The 22,720-nt window shown below is 42.1% G+C and overlaps 1 protein-coding gene across 2 annotated transcripts in view; it reads left to right on the top strand.

Annotated features, from left to right (window-relative positions):
- Positions 1-22,720, top strand: part of LOC145414858 (serine/threonine-protein phosphatase 2B catalytic subunit 2-like) — a 512,474-nt gene that overhangs the window by 438,701 nt on the left and 51,053 nt on the right. For both annotated transcript variants that reach the window (XM_080284279.1, XM_080284278.1), the window contains exons 4-5: positions 5,215-5,326; positions 7,120-7,265. In XM_080284279.1, coding sequence (XP_080140405.1) covers positions 5,215-5,326; positions 7,120-7,265 — 258 coding nt within the window. The remainder of the gene's footprint in view (positions 1-5,214; positions 5,327-7,119; positions 7,266-22,720) is intronic.

The following is a 22,720-nucleotide window of genomic DNA, read 5'->3' as shown; positions in this document are numbered from 1 at the left end:
GATGCATGGGTGAAGAGAAGGGATTGAGTTGAATGCAAAGTTGAGTGGATTGGTTGAACTGAAGGGGTTAAATTAAGTGCATGGGTGGATGAAATGGTTGAATTAAAGGGGTTAGGTTGAGTGCGTGAGTGGATGGAAAGGTTTGCTGATACCGGGAAGTAAGCAGGCAGTTCCGGTACAGGTTGCTAGGTCAGAGGGGATGGGAGAGCCTAGAGGAAAGGAGGGAAGCGGCTGGAGTAAGGTGAATGGAGTGGACAGGGACATGGGGTGGATGGAATAAATGAATGGACAGGATGGAAAGAATGAGTGTGGTGGAAGGGTTGGTGTGTGGATGTGTGGACGGGATAGGTACGTGAGTGGGTAAATGGATGGGGTGGGTTTGTGCATTGGGTAGGAGGGCTGTGAGTGGGTAAGTGGATAGATAGGTGGAAGGGTGGGTGAGTGGGACTATGTGGTTGGATAGGTGATGGGTAGAGAAGGTAGAAGGACTGTGGGTGGTTGGGGTGGATGGAGGGGTGAGTAGGGTGGGGTGAGGTGGGGTGGGGGCGAGCACTCAGGTGAACATTAAAGTAGAGGGTCTGACTGAACGGCCAGCGAGCGCTTGCATCAAATTGTCGAGTATTACAGACCTCGCTACTGGACTGCCTGTTTGAGTTTGGAGTTTTGGAGGAAGAGAAAAACTGGAATGTACAGTCACAGTCATTTGCTCGGACAGGTAGAGGTATTGTTACAGTTTCACACACCCCTCGGTTAAGTTAATTTAGTTATGCTATGTCAGGCCCGGTTAAGCTGTTTCAAGGTCTTAGGTTTGGTTAGTTTGTTAGGCCAGGTCAGGATAGATTAGTTAAGTTGGGTTTGGTTTGGCTTAGTCACGCTAGGTCTCAAGTCAAGTTAGGCGAGGTTAGTTAGAAAAATCAGAATGGCCTTGGCTACCCGAAACTGTAGAGTTAGCGAGGACGAGGAGAAAACTGGACGTTAAGAGAAAAATTGTAAAGTTAAGGACGAGAGGAAAATTGTAAAGGACGAGAGGAAAACTGAGTGTAAAGTTGACAAGTGAGAGGAAAATGTAGTGTAAAGTTTAAGGACAAGATGAAAATTGAGTACAAAATTAAGGGCAACAGTAAAACTGGGTGTAAACTTAGGGATCAGAGGAAAATCAAGTGTAAAATTAATGAGAAGAAAATTGGGTGTAAAATTAAGAACAAGAGGAAAATTTAGTGTACAGTCAGTTGGTTAGGGCGGACGAGAAATTTGGGTGTGCTGTAGTTTTTTTTTTTTTTTTTTTTAAATGCAAGGAAGAAGGAATTAAAGGCCAGGAGCCAGTAATTTAGACCAGGGGATTAGGTGCACAGTTGTTGGCAGAAGCTTGAGGAGGAAGGGGAGGAACGCTTAGAGGTGGGACTGGAATATAAGGTTGTGCAGTGCAGTTGCCGTCAGTAGTCTGGGATGAAGACTCATGCAGAGACAATTAGAGGTATATATGCTATGCAGTTGTAGTCATCAGTTTAGGGTTTGGGCTCTGGCAGGGAGGTGGACTAGAAGAAAATACGTATACTTTTTTTTTTTTTTTTTTAATAAGGGTGGAGACCCTTGAAGTAGGTACGAAGGGAACATTTAATGTACTGTCGCTCAAAAGTGTTTGATTTTTTCCGCCGTCTTTACATTCTTCAACATCGGATGAAGATTACTTAAAATAATCTGTGGTAAATTTTCTTGGTTGTGTATACCTTGCTGTTTTGGTCTATACATTGTCCATTCGGAACTATTTCCTTGAGGTAAAAGCGCGGACAACCAACAACACTTATTGCGAAACAATTTATCTCCTGGTTGAATATACCATTTTGATCTCGTACATAAAGTTGGTGCCGGTAGTTCCTATACGACATTTAGAAACTGTGTCAGACCTTAACAACTTGCAACTTGTAGAAACTTTGTTAGAGCCCGGTGACATCTTGCCTAACAAACCTATAACATTCTAGAGGATTGACCAATGATTCCCTTTTACGGTTGGGGTCCAGAGTACAGTAGTGAAAAACGAAATTCCAGCGAGCCTTATTAATATTGGTTACTTTAGCACAACATACAAATGAACTGTATTAATGTTGTCTTAAGATTCTCTGAATTTTTACGTTAGAAAGCGGGTCATTCTTGTAATGCTAAAAACAACATAATTGAAGTCGAAACAATTAAAAATGCAACTTTCTCACATGTACTTAAATATATCAGGGAAACTGTCATTCGCGACGTATCCTGAGTGGCAAAACTTGACGAGATCTTATTAAAACCAACAATAACTAGAAAGCACTCAGAGGGCGCATACTTCCCCCGCCAATGCCCTAATCATTTCTTCTTTGACCCATGGCCCACCTTTTCACAAAATTTTATTGAAATTCATTGAGAACTTTTGGAGATATTGTGCGGGATACGTAGGATCCGGATCCGCCCCCAAATTGAATCAATTCTTTCTTGGCGCGTGGCCCACCCTTCCACAAAGTTGCATTGAAATTCGTTGAGAACTTTTGGAGATGTGTGGACAAACAAACAGGAAAACATAGGTGAATACATAACCTCGTCCAACTTTGTTGGCGGAGGTAATTTTGTGGCTTGAGTGTAGTATGGGGAGTCAGGGTGAAGCAAGAGGGGGGTCAGGGTGTAGCAGGAGAGGGATCAGGGTGTAGCAGGAGAGGAGGTCAGTGTAATAGATGGAGGGGGACAGGGTTTAGCAGGGGTCTGGGTATATCAGGGAGGACAAGAGAGTAGTTGGGAGACTAGGGGATATCAGGCGGGGTCATGGTGTGGCAGGTCAGGGTGCAGCAGGGGGTCAGAGTATATGAGGGATGGTCAGAGTGTAGCAGGGGGACCAGGGTGTAGGAAGGGGTGGAGCAGGACGGTCAGGGTGTATCAAAGGGGTGAGGGTGTATCAGGGGTGTATCGGGGTGAGAGTGTATGAGGAGGCGCAACGGATAACAAGCCAGAGGGGACAGGGGGGCAACATGGAGATGAGGGGGTAACACGGGAACCCGGATGTGGCAGGTCTTCAGGGGTAAAGCTGAACTCACACCACCACACCAGCCACACCCAGGTGTACGACACCAACCACACCTAGGTGCACCGCGCTAATCATACCCCACACTACCACATCACACCATAACATCAGTGTGCTCCACTACCGGTACACCAGCCACACCCAAGTATGCCACACCAGCACATAACCACTCAGGTATACACCATACCGGGCAATACCCCGTATACCACACCTCACCATCATCAATACTCACATTATTTCACACCATACCATCACGCCAGTACACACCACACCACCACACTGTTATACCTCACACCAAACACACACCACACCACGCTATGCAATGTGTATCACATCATCATACCACAACAGTATACATACACCATACCATCACACCAGTATACATGACCATCACCCTCTCATCACCATCACACCAATATACACCACACCATCACACCAGTATACACCACACCATCACACCAGAGTACACCGTACCATCGCATCAGTATACACTACACATCACACCTTGCGGTATGCACCACACCATCATGTCATGCATTATATACACCACCACCAGACCATATCCCGGTACACAGCCACCCCTACACACCTTGGTACACACCACACCACTAGGCCACACCCCGGTATACGCCACACACCATACCACACCACAACACACAATACAACACACAGTAACCATATCCTGCTTCCACTCCACGCTTCTACACTACCACACCCAGCTATCACCCACTACATCATACAAGTACACCACACACCACTGCCGCACTATACGACACCACCACACACCACTTCCACACCACATTATAGTTCAGAACCACACGCCACTATAACCCAGAACACCACACTACCATTGCACACTGTCACACCACACTACCATTGCACACTGTCACACCACACTCCCACGAAATATAACCACACTCCCACATATAACACCACACCACACCACACCACACACCACAAGACACACCCCTAACACACCCCACTCCACACCACACTACTACCACAATACACTGCATCATACCACCACAAAATTTCCCACCACACCACACCACATAACACAACACATCGCACCACAGGACGCAGCCACACCCAACGCTACTACCGCACCACCCCTGAAGCAGTAACATCCAGCTCACTCCTTAACCCCACTCGCAAGACTTGAACAATATAACTTGAACTTTGGCGGTAAAAGTTCGATGAAAGTTGGGATATAAAATGGGAGTAAAAAAAGAAGGGGAAGAACTACGAGGCCTTGGAATAAGTACACTCTGCATCAAAAGCCCTGTCACCTTTCTTTCTTCTGTGTTTTTTCCTCCGAGAACTTTGAAAATTAATCTTGTGAATCCATAGCTGTGATCTCCATGACTATCATCTCTGGCCAAAAAAGTTATCAGTGTCGCCTGCTTCTCTTTACCGTCACTTTTTTTTCGAAATCCGTAGACCTGAATGCTGGATATGACAGGACTTTTGATGCCTACTGTACATTGCAATTATTGTTCGATACCCCTTCACTACGATGACGCCTTTCTGTTTTATATTTGCTACTTAGACTTTTTTTTTTTTTGTTACTCATGGAAATCTCATAGTAATTTTTTTTTTTTAAATCTCGTAGTGAAGGAGTTAAAGAATCAGTTAAACTTTCACCTCGCCACGATAACGTCTTTTGTTTTTTATTCAGCTATATCTCCCGACGATTTTATTCAACATTCAGGAAACCTCGTCCTTTGAATGGACTAGAAGCAGTCTCCATTAACCCCTTCAAGACGATTATGTATTTTTTTTATTTTTTATTCTTGCTACTACCAGACAGTTTTATTCAGCATAGAGGGTGACTTGGAAATGGAGCGATTAAGCACAGTCTTAATCAACCTCCTCAGTACGAGAGTTTTTCCCAAGTTGAATGAAATATGGAAGTTATAGGAATAAGTAAATAAGTAAGATAATAAATAAAAAAAGGGGGGTTGAATTTCACTAAAGAAGGCCTCCCCTGTGCGGAAAAAGTTAAAGGTAGCAAAAATAAAAATAAGAAAGTAGGTCCTGATGGTAATTTTCAGTTTATTTTGTCCATAATTTTTATGTAATTTTGTCCTAAGTATTATTTTTGTCTGTGTGATTTTTATGAATTTTATATAACTGGTTACTGACGCATTTTTCTCTTTCTTTTTCAGTGTGTTCTTTACCTATGGGCACTAAAGATTTGCTACCCCAACACGTTATTTCTATTAAGAGGCAACCACGAGTGTAGACATTTAACAGAATACTTCACATTTAAACAAGAATGTAAGTACTGACATGTGTTTTTCTTAGTTAGGTGTGAAACGCAACTAGTACCATATTGCCCATTTTTGCTAGAGGTTTAAATTTCTTGCAGTATCCCAGAGTTGGAAAAAAAAAATAATAACCATTGTTGTTGTAGGATAAATTTGTGGTAGTAATCCCTAAATGGAAAAATGATGATGATGATGATAATGATGATTAGCTGTCTTGAAGTATTGGGACTTGCAGTTAATAATTGTCCATAGTTATAGGGTTGTTTTAAAGCTCTATAGTTTTTTACCTTATGTATGCGGAGAGATAAAAAGCTATATGCCGGTATTTTCTACACCTGTATTTATATGCTTGCATGGAAGATATTAATCACTTGAATCCAGGTGACTTTTGTAGTTTCTTATGCCAGGCTGTTTTATTCAGCTCAGTCTTATACCAGACGATTTTATTCAGCTTAGGAATGGTCTCGTGTTGAAGGGGCTTAGTAAGGCTATATTTTACTCCCCCAATTCGAAAAGCCTATCCTAAGCTTAATAAAATCACCAGTGGAAAAAAAAAACTGGCCCAAAGGGTTAAATTGGTCATACATATTTGTGGCATCTCATTAGTGTACAGTACATTTGTGAACTCTGGTAAGTACTGTTTCTTTCAGTACATTTAACAACTACACTGGTACATTTTTTTTTTTCCGGTGTTAATGAGAAAGTGGATGAGGTTGTAATATTGCGAGAGCTGAGTTATGGAGGGCATTAAAATATTTAGGTCACCGTTAGAGAACAGGTCACGTGACGGTTACAACCGCCCCCCCCCCCCTCCTCCCACTCCAGAACTGTGAAATAATTGCCTTTGTATATGTTTGCCGCATGACCCAATTATTTGTTGGAGACGCAGAGAACTTTTTCTTTTTCCATTTCTTTTCTTTTATTTTCATGGCAGAATGATGGACGTATATTCTTGCCACCCTGCAGTGCCCGAGATGGAAGTAGTGTGGAAGATAATTGTTTTAATTACGTGTTGATAGAAATAATTTCAGGTTTACTCCTTTTATTGGATACAGAATGTACATTGCGTATATGGTTAAAATTTTTGGAAGCATTCTGGAGTAAAAAAAAAAAATCGTCTTCTATTGGAACCAAAAGATAGATTAGTTAAGGTTTGATATGAGTGATGAAGATAAAGTATATTGAATTTCTCCTTTGAGGTAAAAATACATGCTCGTATTTTACGTAAATTTGAATGTCTGCGTAATTACAAAGTAAAATAAAAGAATATTTTGACAACGATAAAGACTTAGTTTGAACATTACTAACGTTGTGTAGATATTTAAACTGTTGGCAGACTACCTGAAGGACTTCCCTAACATAACCATATATGTGTGCATAGTAAGAGTGATGTGTGACTAAAGTATTTGCTTATGTGTTATCTAAGCTCAAGTAGAACTATGAAGCTGATAGATGACTACCTTATTTCTTTGTGTATTTAGACAAGATCAAGGACAGTAGTAAAGCTGATGTACAGTATGACACAGTAGTTGTATGTGTTTGGGTAAGACCAAGTAGAGCTATAAAACTGATAGATGGCTAAAGTTTGTGTGTGTGTGTGTGTGTGTGTGTGTGTGTGTGTGTGTGTGTGTGTGTGTGTTGAAATGAAATACAGCTTCAAAACTGATGGATGACTACCCCATTTCTATGTGTATATAGGTAAGATCAGGCACAACCATAAAGAAGAGTGGATGACATAACTCGTATGTAGGATGAAGAGCTATAAAGCTGATGGATGACTCACGTATTTCTCCGTGTATTTAGGTAAGATCAAGTACAGCGAGAGGGTATACGACGCCTGCATGGAGGCCTTCGACTGCCTGCCCCTTGCCGCCCTTATGAACCACCAGTTCCTGTGTGTCCATGGGGGCCTCTCACCGGAGCTACACACACTCGACGACATAAGGAAGGTGGGTCGCATATACATCTTTTCCTCTTCACTTTGATAATGATTCTTTTACACTAACTTGGCCTAGGTTCTATTTCTTTAGTATCTTATTTTTTTCCTCTGACGTGGACTAGATTTTCGTCCTGTAGCAGCTTATTTTCCCCCACTTTCGTCCTTTAGGAGCTTATTTTTCCCTCTGACTTTTCCTGGGTTTTCGTCCCTTAGCAGCTTATTTTTTCCTATTAACGTGGCCATATTTTTCGTCCTTCTGTAGCTTTTTTTTTTTTTTTCCACTAACTTGGCCTAGGTTTTCGTCCATTAGCAACTTATTTTTTCCCACTAACTTAGCCTAGGTTTTCTTTCTTTAGCAGCATATTTTATACATTAACTTCGCATACGTTTTCATCCTGTTGCAGCTGAAGGTCCATGTCGGGCTGAAACTGCTCTTTATCTCCTCAGTATACAGCTTTTCCAAATGTAGGTATAATTTTTCATGTGAACAGGTCACGGCGCTGTGGTAGATCTTTCAACTTCTGGACATCCGTCAGTACTGTAAACCCTTTTTTTTTTTTTTTCCATTACCCTCGTTTCGTCTGCCCTTCGTTTTACATTCGTCTCAGTTACCTCTGTTTCTTCCAGAGCCTTCATGTTTTAGACAGTCTTTATTGGTTATCATGTTTCATGTTTTCTTATTCGTCTACTTTCGTGTCTTTCCTTTTGAATTCTGTTCTTACCCTCATCTCGTGGATTTAACGTACTGGACCTCATCTCCTCTGGCATACTATTCCTCTGAAATTATTACCTCTTACCATCTTTTAAAATACCATAGTCGTCAGCCCTTGTTTGTTCCCCATCATTAGTCATCCTTCTGGCCTACTCTTTCTTTCTCTGGAGTCCGCCTGTCTTTGTACTGTATATTCGAAGGCTGTAATTACTGCTTTCTGTCATTAGTGCCAGTCCTTCTGTACCTTACACGAGTTTACCCTTCCATCGCTATCTGTGTATACTACCTACTTTTAATGCGTATTTTCTCTCAGTCGCCATTCATTTCATATTGCATGTTTTTCTGTTAATTTAGTTTCTCCCATTTGTATCAGTCACTAGCTTTCTCACCTTTTATCCGTCACTCTCGTTCTTTCCATTCACCCTTTCAATCCGCAAACCTCCCTCTCCCCTCCTACCTGTCTTTTCATAAATGTATCCTACTGCCCATATTTATATTTCCCCATCTGTGTTGTCCCTTGCCTTTCTCATCCAGTTCTCTTCTTCCCTTTCCATTTATAATTATTTCAATCCATTGACCTCTCTCCCACCCTCCCGTACTCTGCATATCCGACTTTATTTTTTTAATTCTCCCTTTCTCACACAGTTTTATCTTTCCCTCTCTTCAGTCATCGTTTCAGTCCATTGATTCTCTCTCTCTCTCTCTCTCTCTCTCTCTCTCTCTCTCTCTCTCTCTCTCTCTCTCCAATTTTTTCCACTATTTTTTTCCACCACCCCCTGGCCATCACCTCAACACTTTCAATCACACGGTCAGCAAAGAATAAATAACCCCACGTTCGACCTCTGGGAACCGTTCTTTGTGTGGGCTCGATATCGCGTCGTGAAAATACACCGACCTAACTGATGGACCGTGAAAATCGAGTTCGCAGTTATGAAAAATGACTCGCAAAAAGCATCCTCCCTCCGCCATCTTTATTATATACTTATTTATTTATTTGTAATGTTGATATATAAACAAACGGTGAAGTACAGCAATTTGTGGTATTGATGTGTGGTGAATCAGTGTCGACCTAGTAGTTACATTACTGTGAAGGCTAGAGCGCTTAAACTTTTACCTGTTAACTGCACGAGTCACATTTCACAAAGCCTCTATCTTCCCCCAAAGAGGATCCGCAGTGCTCTTGTTCCATCCAGGTCCCCAGTTGCACTGCTGGTGGGGGAGCTGTATTGGTTGTTATATTTCTGTGAAGGATGGGTAGGCCAGTTGGTGGGTGGAGGACGAAGTTGAACCGAAACGTCCCACCACAAGGACTGTGACAACACCCGTGCGTTTGCCAACTGCGTATTGGAGTGTGTGCTAGGGGGGCGGGGGGATTGTGTGTGTGTGTGTGTGTGTGTGTGTGTGTGTGTGTGTGTGTGAGAGAGAGAGAGAGAGAGAGAGAGAGAGAGAGAGAACGTGAAAAGTTACCTTTGGATCTTCATGTCTTTTGAGGGTCTCATTAGCAAGTTATATTCTAGCCAACGAGAAATAAGCAGGCTTTCCCCCGAGTGATGGGGATAGGTTAAGATTATGACATGAAGACTAAAGGTTTGTATTGTACCGTATATAATAGAACAATGCTTGGTATAACAGGACGGGGGAGGGGGGGTTAAAAAAAAATAACAGCTTTAGAAGAAGTCAACAGAAGACCGAAGGCAAAATAAAGTAGATGGCAAATACACTGAATCTGTTGTTGGAAATGGGTAAGGGTAAGGTAGGTCAGAGCAGGTCACTAGGTCAGGGAAAATGCGAATCGACGGAGCAGAGTGGGGTTGGGAGGGCTGGATAATAGGAAGGGTTAGCAACAACCTTCAGTAACCCCGTTCACCATGAGATCCATACTAAAAGCAAAACAAAATCGTGTCTGTAGGTGGCATGATTAAAGTCAGTAAAGCGTCATATTAGTTAAGAATTTATGGTACAAGGGAGTGTCGAAAAGTAATGCTCGGAGAAATGAACGCTTGGGTCCCTGTGATTCGTTCCCAGCTGGTTCAAATCATCAGGCATTATCTGGATTAAAATACTGGAGTTGACTTGATCATGAAAGGGTTAAATGTGGAAGAAAATAGTTCATCAAACAAAGACTAGCATTTTCGCAGGGTAAGGAGGCTCCCAAACACCTATTCCTTAACGATTTATTTTCCAATCTACCCATTAATATCCTCTGTTTTGCTTCTTATATCTTTTATGATGTCAGCATAGATTATCTGGGTAACACACATGAATATATTAACGGAGCAGAATTGGAAATAAACCGGTAGGAAAAGATGTTAGTGAGCTTCCTAAACCGCATGAGAGTACCTCCCAAAGAGAGATGGGGGGATAGCAAAGATTGTTGTTGTTTTGAAGGGTAATTAATGGAGGTGAATGTTTATGACAGAAACAAAATTAGAAGTTGAAGAAAAACTGGGTCAGCGGGAAATAAAGAAAAAGAAAACGAAGGTGATTGGCGGTCGGAACGAGATTGTGGTATGGGGGGGGGGGGAATTGGGTGCTTTAGTTTGGGTGTAAGATAATGATGGAAGGGTAATAATCAGATTTATGTATTAACGTTTTTATTTTTTATTTTTTCGGTGCTACTACTGTAGTTGATTTTATATAGAAAAGCGTTCTGGTGATGAAGGGGGTAATGAAGGTTGTGTGTAACGCCTCCAGTTTGGAAAGTCTAAATTAAAAAAGAATAATCTAGATATTTCACACTAAAATGAGCAAGGCGTTGTCGTACTGAAAGGGTTAAGGTTGAAGAAAATGGTTGTACGTATGGAGAAGGGATGGGGAGGGAGAGTTAAAGTATGACTGGGTAACGTCGAAGAGAGACGGGTTATGATAGGCAGTGTAAGAGAAGAATAATGTAGTGGTAGGGATGGGGAGAGAGAGAGATTGGCATACAACAGAGTATATGGAAGAGAGAGAGAGAGAGAGAGAGAGAGAGAGAGGTGGTTATTTAAGACTAAGTAATTCAGGGTAGAGTAGCATAATTAGTAACAGGGATGGGGAGGGATGTGAAAAACAGATAATTGAGGAGCAGCTTAAAATAAATAGGGATATGGAGGGGATATGAAAAGCAGATCATGGTAGAACAATTTAAATACGGATAGCGCGGGATGTGAAAAGTATATTATGATGGAACAGTTTAAATAGGGATAGGAAGGGATGTGAAAAGTAGATCATAATAGAGTAGTCTAAATAGGGATAGGGGAGGGATGTGAAGGGGAGAGTTTGGGTACGATAAGGTATATGGGAGGGTGATGGCGAGGAGAGCCGGGTTACGATTATTAAAGATAGAAAGTAGGTCAGGCAGAATATAGGAGGGGAGAGGAGGAATGGAGAAGGATGAAGGAGGAATGGGGAAAGGGAACTGATTTTACGAGAAAGAATATGGAAGGATAATGAAGAGGAGAGACGGGTTGTCGTGGAACACTTTAAGAGGGATAAAAAAAATTTGAAGTTGGGCAGAATGTGGAGGGATGGGGAGAGACTTAGGGTTCGACAATGGATGGAAGGGTTTTGACGAGGAGAGATGAATTATGATGGAAGAAAATTTTAGGTCAAAGAAAACTTCGTGGAAGAGGGGAGGGATTCTCAAGGAACGAGGAAGATAGCAGAGACAGATGAGAATGGGAAGGGATAGTGGGGTGCAACAGAGTATATAGGAGGATGCTTACGAAAAGAGATTTGATGTGGTAGTTTAATACAGAGTTAACAGTAGGTCAGGCAGACGATGGAGGGACAGTATAGTAGGGCGGGGTGGGATTGGGCGGTGGAGTGGGCGGGGTTGGGCGGGGACGGGGCCACTGCGGCAACTGGTGGCTGTGGCGGTGGTGTAGTGAGCAGCAGGGGAAGGGCAGGGCGGTGGTGGTGGCGGCGGCGCGTATCAGACTTGCTGGTGGTGGTTGGTTACCCTAGCAACGCCGAGGATCAATGCCCACCCTCCTCCTCCTCCTCCTCCACCTCCACCACCACCACCACCTCCTCCTCCTCCTCCTCCTCCTCCTCCTCCTCCTCCTCCTCCACCACCACCACCTCCTCCTCCTCCTCCTCCTCCACCACCACCACCACCTCCTCCTCCTCCTCCTCCTCCTCCTCCTCCTCCTCCTCCTCCTCCTCCTCCTCCTCCTCCTGTTGGGGCTAGCGGCTCCTGTGGTTCCTCATGATGTTGCTACTATTGCTGCTGCTATATTCTACTTGTTCACTTGAGTCGTAGATGGTGCTGCTACTTATGCTAGAGTATCGTCTTGTTTTGACTGGTGGCTGCCACTGATTGGTGCTGCTGCGTCTGCTTCTGCTTCTGCTAAAATATTTTGCTACTGCTTGGAAATGTAGATGGTGCTCCTTCTGTTGGAATACCTTACTTATTTTCTAATTAATGACTCCTAATGATGGTACTGCAAAAATGTACTCCTGGTTCTCTGACATGTAGATGGTGCTGCTCTACTACTTCAGCTGCTAGAGTGTTTACTTGTTCTGACTAGTGGCTGGTTCCTCCTCATGCTGCTGGTGGTGGTACTGCCAGACTATCTTCCTCGTTCTCTGAATTGTGGCTACACCACTGGGGAGGAGTGCAGTAACGTAGTGCCATGTTTCTCATAGTTATATCTTGTGGTTGTTCATTCTGGTGGTGGTGGTGGTGGTAGTGGTTGCTGCTGCCCTTCTTATGGTGATGTGATTGGTTATTTCACCTGCTGGATGTTGTTGTGGTTGTCCCTCATGGTGGTTGATTGTAGTTGTCCCTCCTATTGCTGATGGTTGTGGTTGTCCCTTTGACGGTGATGGTTGTGGTTGTCCTTCCTGCTGCTGATGGTTGTGGTTGTCTTTCCTACTGCTGATGGTTATGGTTGCCCTTCCTGCTGCTGATGGTTGTGGTTGTCCTTCCTACTGCTGATGGTTGTGGTTGTCCTTCCTGCTGCTGATGGTTGTGGTTGTCCCATTGATGGTGATTGGTGTGGCTGTGGTTGTCCTGCTGGTGATGATTATGATTGTAGTCATGGTTTTGGTGGTAATGGTTACCCTTACTGTTGCTGATGGTTGTGGTGGTGGTGGTAGTTGTGAGTGTCCCTGCTGCTGGTGATGGTTGTAGTTGTGGTTGTAATTGTTCCTCTCACTGGTGTTGGCACTTGTGGTTTTGGGTTTGGTTGACCACACTGCTGTTGGTTGTGGTTTTGAATGTGATTGTCTCTCCTAATGGTGATAGTTATGATTGTCCCTCCTGATGGTGATGGTTGTGGTTGTCTCCTCTTGTGGTGGTAGTGGTTGTGGTTGTGGATGTCCCTGATCCTGGTGATGGTTGGAGTTGTGTTGTCCCTTGTAATCATGGTGTTGGTGTTTGTGTTGTGATTGTGGTTGTGTCTCCCGCTACTGCTACTGGTTGTGGTAGTGGTTGTGATTGTCCCCCATGGTGGTAGTGGTGGTGGTGGTGGTGGTGGTAGTTGTGGGTCTCCCCTTGGTGATTATGGTTGTGGTTGCCCATTTTGCTGGTGATGGTCATGTGTGTCCTGCTGGTAGTGGTGGTGGAAGCTGTGGCTTTGGCTGTCTGTTCAGCTGTTGGGTGTGATTCTGTCACTTGTTTGGTTGTTGTTGTTGTTGTAGTTGTCTTTCTTGATTATAGTGGTGATGGTTATATTTCCATGGACCCTATTTATAAAATATCTTAGCCAGTTTCTGTGATGAAAAAGTATCCATAGAAGTGAAATACCATCAGGAATACAATTGCTGGGTCATATTGTTCACTTTAATTGTGTAGTTTGGTTGAGAAATGCTTGATGTCTGTATGAGTGAAGATGGAAGTTTAAACAAGCAGTCTCATACACAGCTTCAGCTTAAGAAAGTTTATGAGTACTGCCCTTGACCTTTGTTTTAGGTGTCTTTCCTGCTGCCGCCGCCCCCCCCCCCTTTTATATATATATATATATATATATATATATATATATTGAATGCTTAGTTGCAAGAGATGATGAACACTAGAATACAGTGCTAATCATGAAGAAGTGTTGTGGAAGGTATGTGGAGCTGTAGCATTGTCTTTTCCTGAATCTCTGGTATGTGAAATAAGCTATAAAAAAGGAAGGGAAGGGAATGAAAATCAAGACCAAGTTAAACAGACTTGCAAAAGTGTTGGTTGTCACTCTTAACGTGTTCAATTCGGGAACTTCCTTTTCATGTTATTCTTGCCTTCTCCTGACAGTTTGTCATACTAGGATAGACACCTCAAACTGGAGGAGTTAGATATAAATAAATTACTGCAATATGAGAAGCCTTTTCTAAGTCAAATAAAACTGCCTATTAGCAGCAAAAATAAGCAAAAAACGATGTCACCAGAATTCAGAAGTGTATTGGTAGTGATGGTTGTGTGTGTTTGTACTGGATATGGTTGCTAAATTGTCCTTTCTGTTCTTTATGGTTATGGTTTTGTTTACCCCTCCTGCATTTGTGATTATCCATTGTATCCCCTAATGGTTACAGTGGTAGGAGAATCTCTGTTTATGGTGGTGGTTCTGGTGATAATGTTTACTGGTGGAGAAAACCGTTGTGTTTGTGGTGGATGCTCTCACTGTTGTTTACTGTGGTGGCTCTTGATGTAATGTTGCTTGCCCCTCCTGTGTTTCTGAATATCAGTCATACCCATCAGTGATAGGGGAGCCTTGGTCTAGTGATCATGGTGGTTCTGATAGGAATTTTGTTAATGGAGAAACTCAATGTGTTTGTGGTGGATGGCCTCACTGTTGTTTGCTGTCTTGGCTTTTGCTGTGGTGGTGTTCAGTAACGAAGGAATATATGGTGGTTTGTGTTCTTATCTATAGTTCTTGCATGACCCTTCAAGGTACACTTGCAGGCAAATGAAATGAAGACATCCCCTTAGTCTGGGTACACAAGGGGATCATTTCTGGCTGATGAGTTATAATGGGGGGGAGTGGGAAGATGGTAGCACCTTCCCCCCCACTTACCCTTCACATACTCTTACTTGATACCCCCCACTTACCCTTCACTTGCTCTTACTTGATACCTTCCCCCTCACTTACCCTTACTTGATACCTTCCCCCCACATACCCATACTTGATACCTTCTCCCCACTTACCCTTACTTGATATGTTTCCTCCCATTTACCCTTATTTGATTTGTTCCCCCACTTTCCCCATGGTAATTCATCATCCAGAATTGACCCATTTTAAGTGTGGCCAGGCTAAGGCAGTGTTTTGGTTCATTTGTCTCCGCCTGTACTTTTACCTATTACTCAGTGTGTCACTTTCAGCTTTAATATTGTAATCCTACTTCTTGCTTTCCACAAAGAGCACACAGTTCTTTGATCCTGTGAGGGACATGAATCAGAGAAGACAGGAAGCCCCAGGTACGAGCTCTAACTCACCTTTCATCCCTTTCCTCGTGTACAGTAGGAGGAATGAGACTGTGTCCAGTTCAGTTGCCGGACAGTGAGGTCACCACATCTCTATATCTAGCATAGTTTGTTACCTCCTTCACCAAAGGTAGACAAAGGTTGTGTTTTCCTCAGTTTTTCTCTGTCAGTCAACCAGATTACAGGTGGATAACTGGATGGATTGACTAATTATGAGGCAGTTCCTGTTGACTTGAGGATGAAGTTATATATTTATGAAAATTATGTAAAATGACAAGGACACAGTAGTCTGTCTATCTATTTATTGCCAGACGCCTTAATCCCGTAAGGGGTGGCCACAAACAAATCGCCTCCATGTTGCCCTGTCCCTCACCATTTCACTGCCCTGCTCCCTGCTCACACCCCCTTCTCTCATATACCTCTCCACTCCATCCCTACATCTCATCCTTGGCCTCCCCCCTCCCTCTCCCCCCTTTCACCTCACTCACACACACTCTCCACGTCAGTCGCTAACTTTCCCTCCTCTCCACATAGCCAAACCACACACAGTAGTAGTTAAAGATATTGAATTAATAGTTTCAGTGGAATATATTTTGTAGGACTTGTGACAATCTGGTGAATTTTTAAAGAGAAATGCAGTGAGTCATTAACACTCAGAATGTCGTTCCCTGAAATTCATCACCCTGAGAAGAAGGATAATGTACTTTGCTGCTGAGGGTAAGAGCAAGTAGGAGAATATGTTGTTTAAGAGAGAGAGAGAGAGAGAGATACATCCATGGACATGCAGGTTGCCGCATGCATATACCGAACTGTATGTACATTTGGGAGAGAATGAGCACATAGCTGGGAGATATATTCAGCTGAGGGCCAGTTTCAGTAAGGAGGGAGGTAGAAGGAAAATAAAGATGGTAATGAATTGGTATGAGGGAATGTGCTGGGCAAAAAGGGGGAGTGGGGGAAATTTGTAATGTGTATTTTTGTGGGAGAAGGTATGGTGGTAAAGGGTTAAATGTAATTAACAGAGAGCAGGGGAGAGAGATTTTCCTAAGTGTATTTTATTTTTCTTTATCTTAAAGGAAAAAATTTGTTGGTGTTGTTTATGCGATATTTTTGTCAAAAAATTGACAATATGAGCTCGTGTAATATAGGGAGGGGGAACAGTACCGAGGACAGTGGTATTAGTCACAGAGCTGCATGCATGAGCCTTAAATCATGAAGCAAGAGGCAAAATCCAACATGTTTATAATTTATGGAATGCTTGTGGTTTTTATATTCATTTCACCCAAACTTGACCCATATTTTTTTGTCTTGCAGTTTATATGAAGTAGCTCAGTGGATGAAGAGACAGCTATACAGTTCTGCATCCTTTCCATAGGACTGTGTGACTAGCTTCATCTTTTAGTGTTAGTTGGAGAGATGGTAATTTTAGGTCATGTTAAAGCAAGAAGAGTTTAGATTTGATCAACTTACATCCCACATTATAGAGTGAAATCACCAAATGTTTGAGAAGGCCAGATATGTTCCATCTTCCTTATATGTTGCAGAAATTATGGTATTATCAACTTTTGGGGCCTAACCTTCCAGCTGGCTGTTTGAGGTTTAAAGATAATTCTTTCACTTTATCATGGTGGTGAATTTTGCAGCTTTTACCCCATACCTTGATGGCAGAATAAGGCAGTACAGTAAACTCTCAATTATCAGGCATAATTCAGCCAAGCTGTATGCCAGGTAACATGAAACGCTGGATATTGCATAGTACCCTCATTGGCTCCATATTCCTCATTAAGCCTGCTATTGCTTACTATTCATCTCTACCCTTTGTCTTAAAAACTTTCCCATGAGTAAAAGATGACAGTTAAGCATAAAATACATAAAGTAATGATACAGCACTGTAATACAGCACTGGTTGGCTACTGTTTATGAGGCAGTTGATACACCTCGATGCTGAATGTTGCATAGGACCGCCAGTTACATCCTGTTTTGCTGCCAGATATTATATAATTTCACCGTATATTGCTTTATTAAACCCAAGCCAGGAGTGCCGGAAATTGTGTTGAGGCGGATATTGTGACAATGGGTAATTGAGAATTTACTGTCTTGCAATTCTGTATCCTTTGTATAGCACTTCCATGTGAATAGTCCTTGTGAATAGTGTTGTATTCTTGTATGAATCACTTGTTACTCTCAAACATATTGTAACAGTGACGATAACAATGGTTTTAATAGTTCAGATGATTTGCATATCATCAGATCCTCAACAGCATAAAACTAGACATGCTTTTGTATTATACAGTCATCCCTTAACATCCGCGGGAGTTAGGTAACAGAGACTCCTGCGTGTGTCAAAAATCCGCGAATATCTGCTGCCCGCCCTTAAAAACACCTCTGGACCCCCCATTTCCTTATATAACTAAAGAAAAACCCTATGTGCATGTTTACAACCACTTCATGTAATACAAGGACACTAAACAACTACTTTATTTAATACAAGAACACTAAAAGTTAAAAATAATGAACAGTATACTCCTGCGTGGCCTCTTCTGACTACTGTGCTCATCCCAGCTCCCTCCAAAAGGAAGAGTGTTACAGTATATTTCATCCATTATCCAGTCCTACATTGCCCCATGAGGAGCGTAGGAGGCTGGGGCTAGGTAGTTGGTCCTAACATTTAAGATGAGAGTGAAGTATATTTCATTCACTGGATAATGCCATTACTGTACTGAAACAGCCACAAACTGTGCCTGGGATAATGTTACAGTGTCAGCAGAGTTCTACAAGATATATACTGTATATTTTTTTCTGTAGCCATCCGCAGATATTCGAAATCACGTACAGTATGTTAAAACCACGGATTTTAAGGGATGACTGTATTTGCTCAGAGTAATAGTGGAAGTGGCTCTAGCAATATATCTGTGTCTTTGTCTTCGCCTTCTTATTTGTGTTGATTCTTAACGCTTAGAATAAGAAGGCATTTTATTGGTTGTACTGTACTTCCAGACAATACTACTCATCCATGGGGAAACTTTTGTACTGGATGAGTTAGATATTGCTTTAGTAATCTCGTTTTGTACTACAGTTGAGTAAATCATAAGTGTCAGTTGGTGTTACAAAAAATTAAGGGAAAAACACTCCTTAAGCTGAAGGGGTTTAGTTGCAAGTGGAGGCTACAGTGCTGGGTGGCATGTACCCAGTTGTTCATTGTATGGTACAGGAGTGGTTTGTGATGTAGGATGGCCTATATTACTGTATTCTTCAACCACTTCATTCAAATGATGTAATTTGTAGATTTGATTTTAGTAGATGACTAGCTTTTGGAGAGACTTTTTGAACTGGAGGAGTTAACTTTTTGCTAAAACTGAAGTTGAATAAAATAATCTGGTGGCAACAGGAATAAAATACAAATTACATACTTGGACAGAATGAGTTAAAGAGACAGTTCGGCTACAGAGCACAGGATTGTTGGCACTGTGTGGCTGAGAGGTAAAAATGACAAGTGATGATGGGTGTGGTGAAACATCGTCTGTGCTGATGACATGTTTTTGCCTCATGCTGGGAGAACACTAACTCCTTACCCCAAGACCCCTTCACCCCTCTGCCTAAGCACACTGGGAGAAAACAATGCTTCACTCTTTGCCATTATTTGCTTAAATGAAAAAAAATCATTCAGGGGCTGAGTGCTAATCTCCCACCAAACTATGTTGTTGGCTAAGGTACAAGCTACCTACAAACCAAAGGTGAAGAAAATTTGCAAAATAGTATGGAATGCAGGCATCGCGTTTCACAAAAGGCCAATCCATATAAAAAAATATATGGCAGCTGATATTCGGTTGTTTTTGATCAAATCCCCACCAAAAGTAATAGATATCTGCACATCCACATAGTTGCTGTTTCATCAAAGTTTGGTGAAAATTTGTCCCGAACTTTTCAAGATATTTCTTGGCTAAAACCACACACACACACACACACACACACACACACACACACACACACACACACACACACACACACACACACACACACACACACACACACACACACACACACACACACACACACACACACACACACACACACACACACACACACACACACACACACACACACACACACACACACACACACACACACACACACACACACACACACACACACACACACACACACACACACACACACACACACGTGTTTCCAGTCAGTTTTCACTAAAGAAAAGGAGCTTGTGGAAGGGGAGGGAGTGATTAGAAATGTTCCGGTGATGAAAGATATAAAAGTGGAGGTACAGGAAGTGTATAAATTACTCGAAACTCAAGATGTAAGGAAAGCCCCAGGACCTGATGGAATTTCTAATTGGGTACTGAAGGAATGCAGAGAACAAATGGCGGATAAAATTCACAGCTTAATTGTATGCTCACTGGAAGAGGGGAAAGTGCCAAAAGAATGGAAGAGGGCAAATGTGGTACCAATTTACAAGGGAGGAAGCAGGGAAGAACCCCTGAATTATAGACCAGTGTCTCTAACCAGCATGGTCTCAAAATTGTGTGAGAGAATCCTGAAAGACAGATGGATAAAATATCTGGAAGAGATTAATATTTTGGCTGAATGTCAGTTTGGATTCAGAAGTGGAAGGTCATGTGTTTCTAACTTGTTGAGCTTTTACTCAAGAGCGATTGATGTGGTACAGGAGAGAGATGGTTGGGTGGATTGTGTGTACTTAGACTTAGAGAAGGCCTTTGACAAGGTACCTCATAAGAGACTAATGTGGAAACTAGAATATATAGGAGGACTAACGGGGAAACTTCTGGAATGGGTGAGAGACTTTTTGAGAGACAGACAAATGAGGACAGTAATAAAGGAAAAGATGTCTGGATGGAGGGAAGTAACAAGTGGAGTCCCTCAAGGCTCAGTGTTGGCGCCAGTAATGTTCCTGATTTACGTAAATGATATGGTAGATGGAGTGAACAGTTATGCAAGTCTGTTTGCTGATGATGTAAAGATCTTGAGGAAGATAGAGGTTGAGGAGGATTGTAAAATACTGCAGGAGGATTTGGATAGGATACACAATTGGAGCCGGACGTGGGAAATGAAATTTAATGTAAAGAAATGTAAATTATTAGAAATGGGTAAAAGTACCAGGAGACCATCACTGAATTATTTTTTGGGTAATGAATTAATCACAAAAAGGAGAGAAGAGAAAGATTTGGGAGTGCTGGTCCAAGATAGTTTGTCACCAGAAAAGCACATTAACAAGATAGTTGGAGAGACTTATAAACTCTTGACTAACATAAGAGTAGCATTTCATTATATGGATGAGGAAATGATGAAAAAATTGATAGTGGCCATGATCCGCCCCAGGTTAGAATATGCAGCAGTAGTGTGGTCCCCACACAAAAAGAAAGATATAAACAAGATTGAGAGAATACAAAGAACAGCAACCAAGATGGTCCCCAGTCTGACAGACCTGTCATACAGAGAGAGGCTGGAAAAACTGGATTTGCCTTCGTTAGAGGAAAGGAGAAAGAGGGGAGACATGATTGCGGTGTTCAGGACCATGGCGGGAGTAGATAAAATTGACAAAGAAGATCTGTTTGTATGGGATAAGAGAGCAACAAGAGGACATGGAATGAAATTGAAAAAGTCAAGCTGCTTGAAGGATATCAAGAAATATAGCTTTCCTTACAGAAGTATAGACTTATGGAATAGCCTGGACAAAGAGATCGTCCAGTCTAGAAACTTAAACGAGTTTAAAGTTAAATTCGACTTATTGAGAAACAGCGACGGAAACCCACGAGCATAGTACATTCCGTGTATATCACAATTAGGTATATTAGGTAAATACTTAAATATTTGGAATGACTTAGACAAAGAGGTGGTGCATGAGAAAAACATTCATGTGTGTAAAGGTAGACTTGATAAATGTAGATATGGAGACAGGACAACACGAGCATTGCTCAATTCCTGTATACTACAAATAGGTAAATACACACACACACACACACACACACACACACGCACACACACACTCACTGGTGCAGTGATAACGTTCTCGCTTGCCAACTGGTGGACGGGAGTTCACGCCTCGCTTAGGTTGCGAAAAGTTTCACTGATGAAGTGGGTCGTTACTGTCCCCCTTGAGCAAGGGGACAGGTGTGTGTGTGTGTGTGTGTGTGTGTGTGTGTGTGTGTGTGTGTGAGTGTGAAGGTCACAGCCTTGCCCTTAGATCAGACTATATGAGCTCTCAGCTCCCTTCCGGGAGGGTAAAAGCTGACGATCACGACCATCAAGAGATCCTGACCGACCCGGTGAATTACACACACACAGAGAGAGAGAGAGAGGAGGGAATAAAGAGGAACTCATGAATTATACTTCTGTGTCCCTGACCGACATGATCACAAAATTGTGTGAGAGAATCTTGAAAGACAGGTGGATAAAATATCTGGAGGAGATGGAGATTTAGCAAAAAGTCAGTTTGGATTCAGGAATGGAAGGTGTCTTTAACTCATTTAGCTTCTACTCAAGGGCAATTGACGTGATACAGGAAATAGATAGTTGGGTAGATTGTATATACAGATATACCCTGGTTTAATGATGCAATTGGTTAGTTAAAAACTAACGCTAGGTGTGGTATCGTTTATCAGGGTAGATTTAACATATAAAGTAATGGGATACTTTTTTTCAGCCTTGGGTTTCCCCCCAACCAAGTCCAAAACCCACCCAAATGAGCCCAAAAACAAGTTTAAAGCCAATCTAAATGGCCTAACACCTGTAAAAGAAGCTGACCTGAGCGTAACACCTGTAAATAACTCACTAAAACCAACAAATATGAATAATCGTCAAATATAAAGCTGGAAAAATTCAAGCTTAGTACTCGTAAACTGTACCCCAGAATGACAGTGTTCATCCCATCAGTGGCTAAAACACATTAATCTAAGTCTGAAAACAATTTATAAATCACACAACTTTTGTATAAAATATCATGAAAATCTCTAAAAAAAATAAAAACCCAGCGTTAAACTGGGATTTGGCTATCGTTAGGCAGGGTGTGGTGGTATTTCTACCCCCATCGTTAAGCTGGGGTATCTCATCTATGGGTATAGTATATCAAGGTATAACTGTACAGTACGTACTTAGGTCTGGGGAAGCCTTTGACAAGGTACCCATAAGCAACTAATGTGGAAATTGGAGCACCTAGGAGTAATGAAGGAGAACCTCCTGGAATGGAGCAAACACTTTGTGACAGACAGACAGATGAGGAGAGTAATAAAGGACAGGATGTCAGGGTAGAAGGAAGTAATAAGTGGAGTACCAGAGGGCTCAGTGTTGACACTTGTAATGTTCCTGATTTATGTAAACAATTTGGTGAATGGAA

Source organism: Coenobita brevimanus, chromosome 101 (assembly GCF_032717465.1).
Source record: "Coenobita brevimanus isolate Jiangsu-jjx chromosome 101, ASM3271746v2, whole genome shotgun sequence".
Classification (NCBI taxonomy): domain Eukaryota; kingdom Metazoa; phylum Arthropoda; class Malacostraca; order Decapoda; family Coenobitidae; genus Coenobita; species Coenobita brevimanus.
This window is presented reverse-complemented; position numbering and strand designations above follow the sequence as displayed.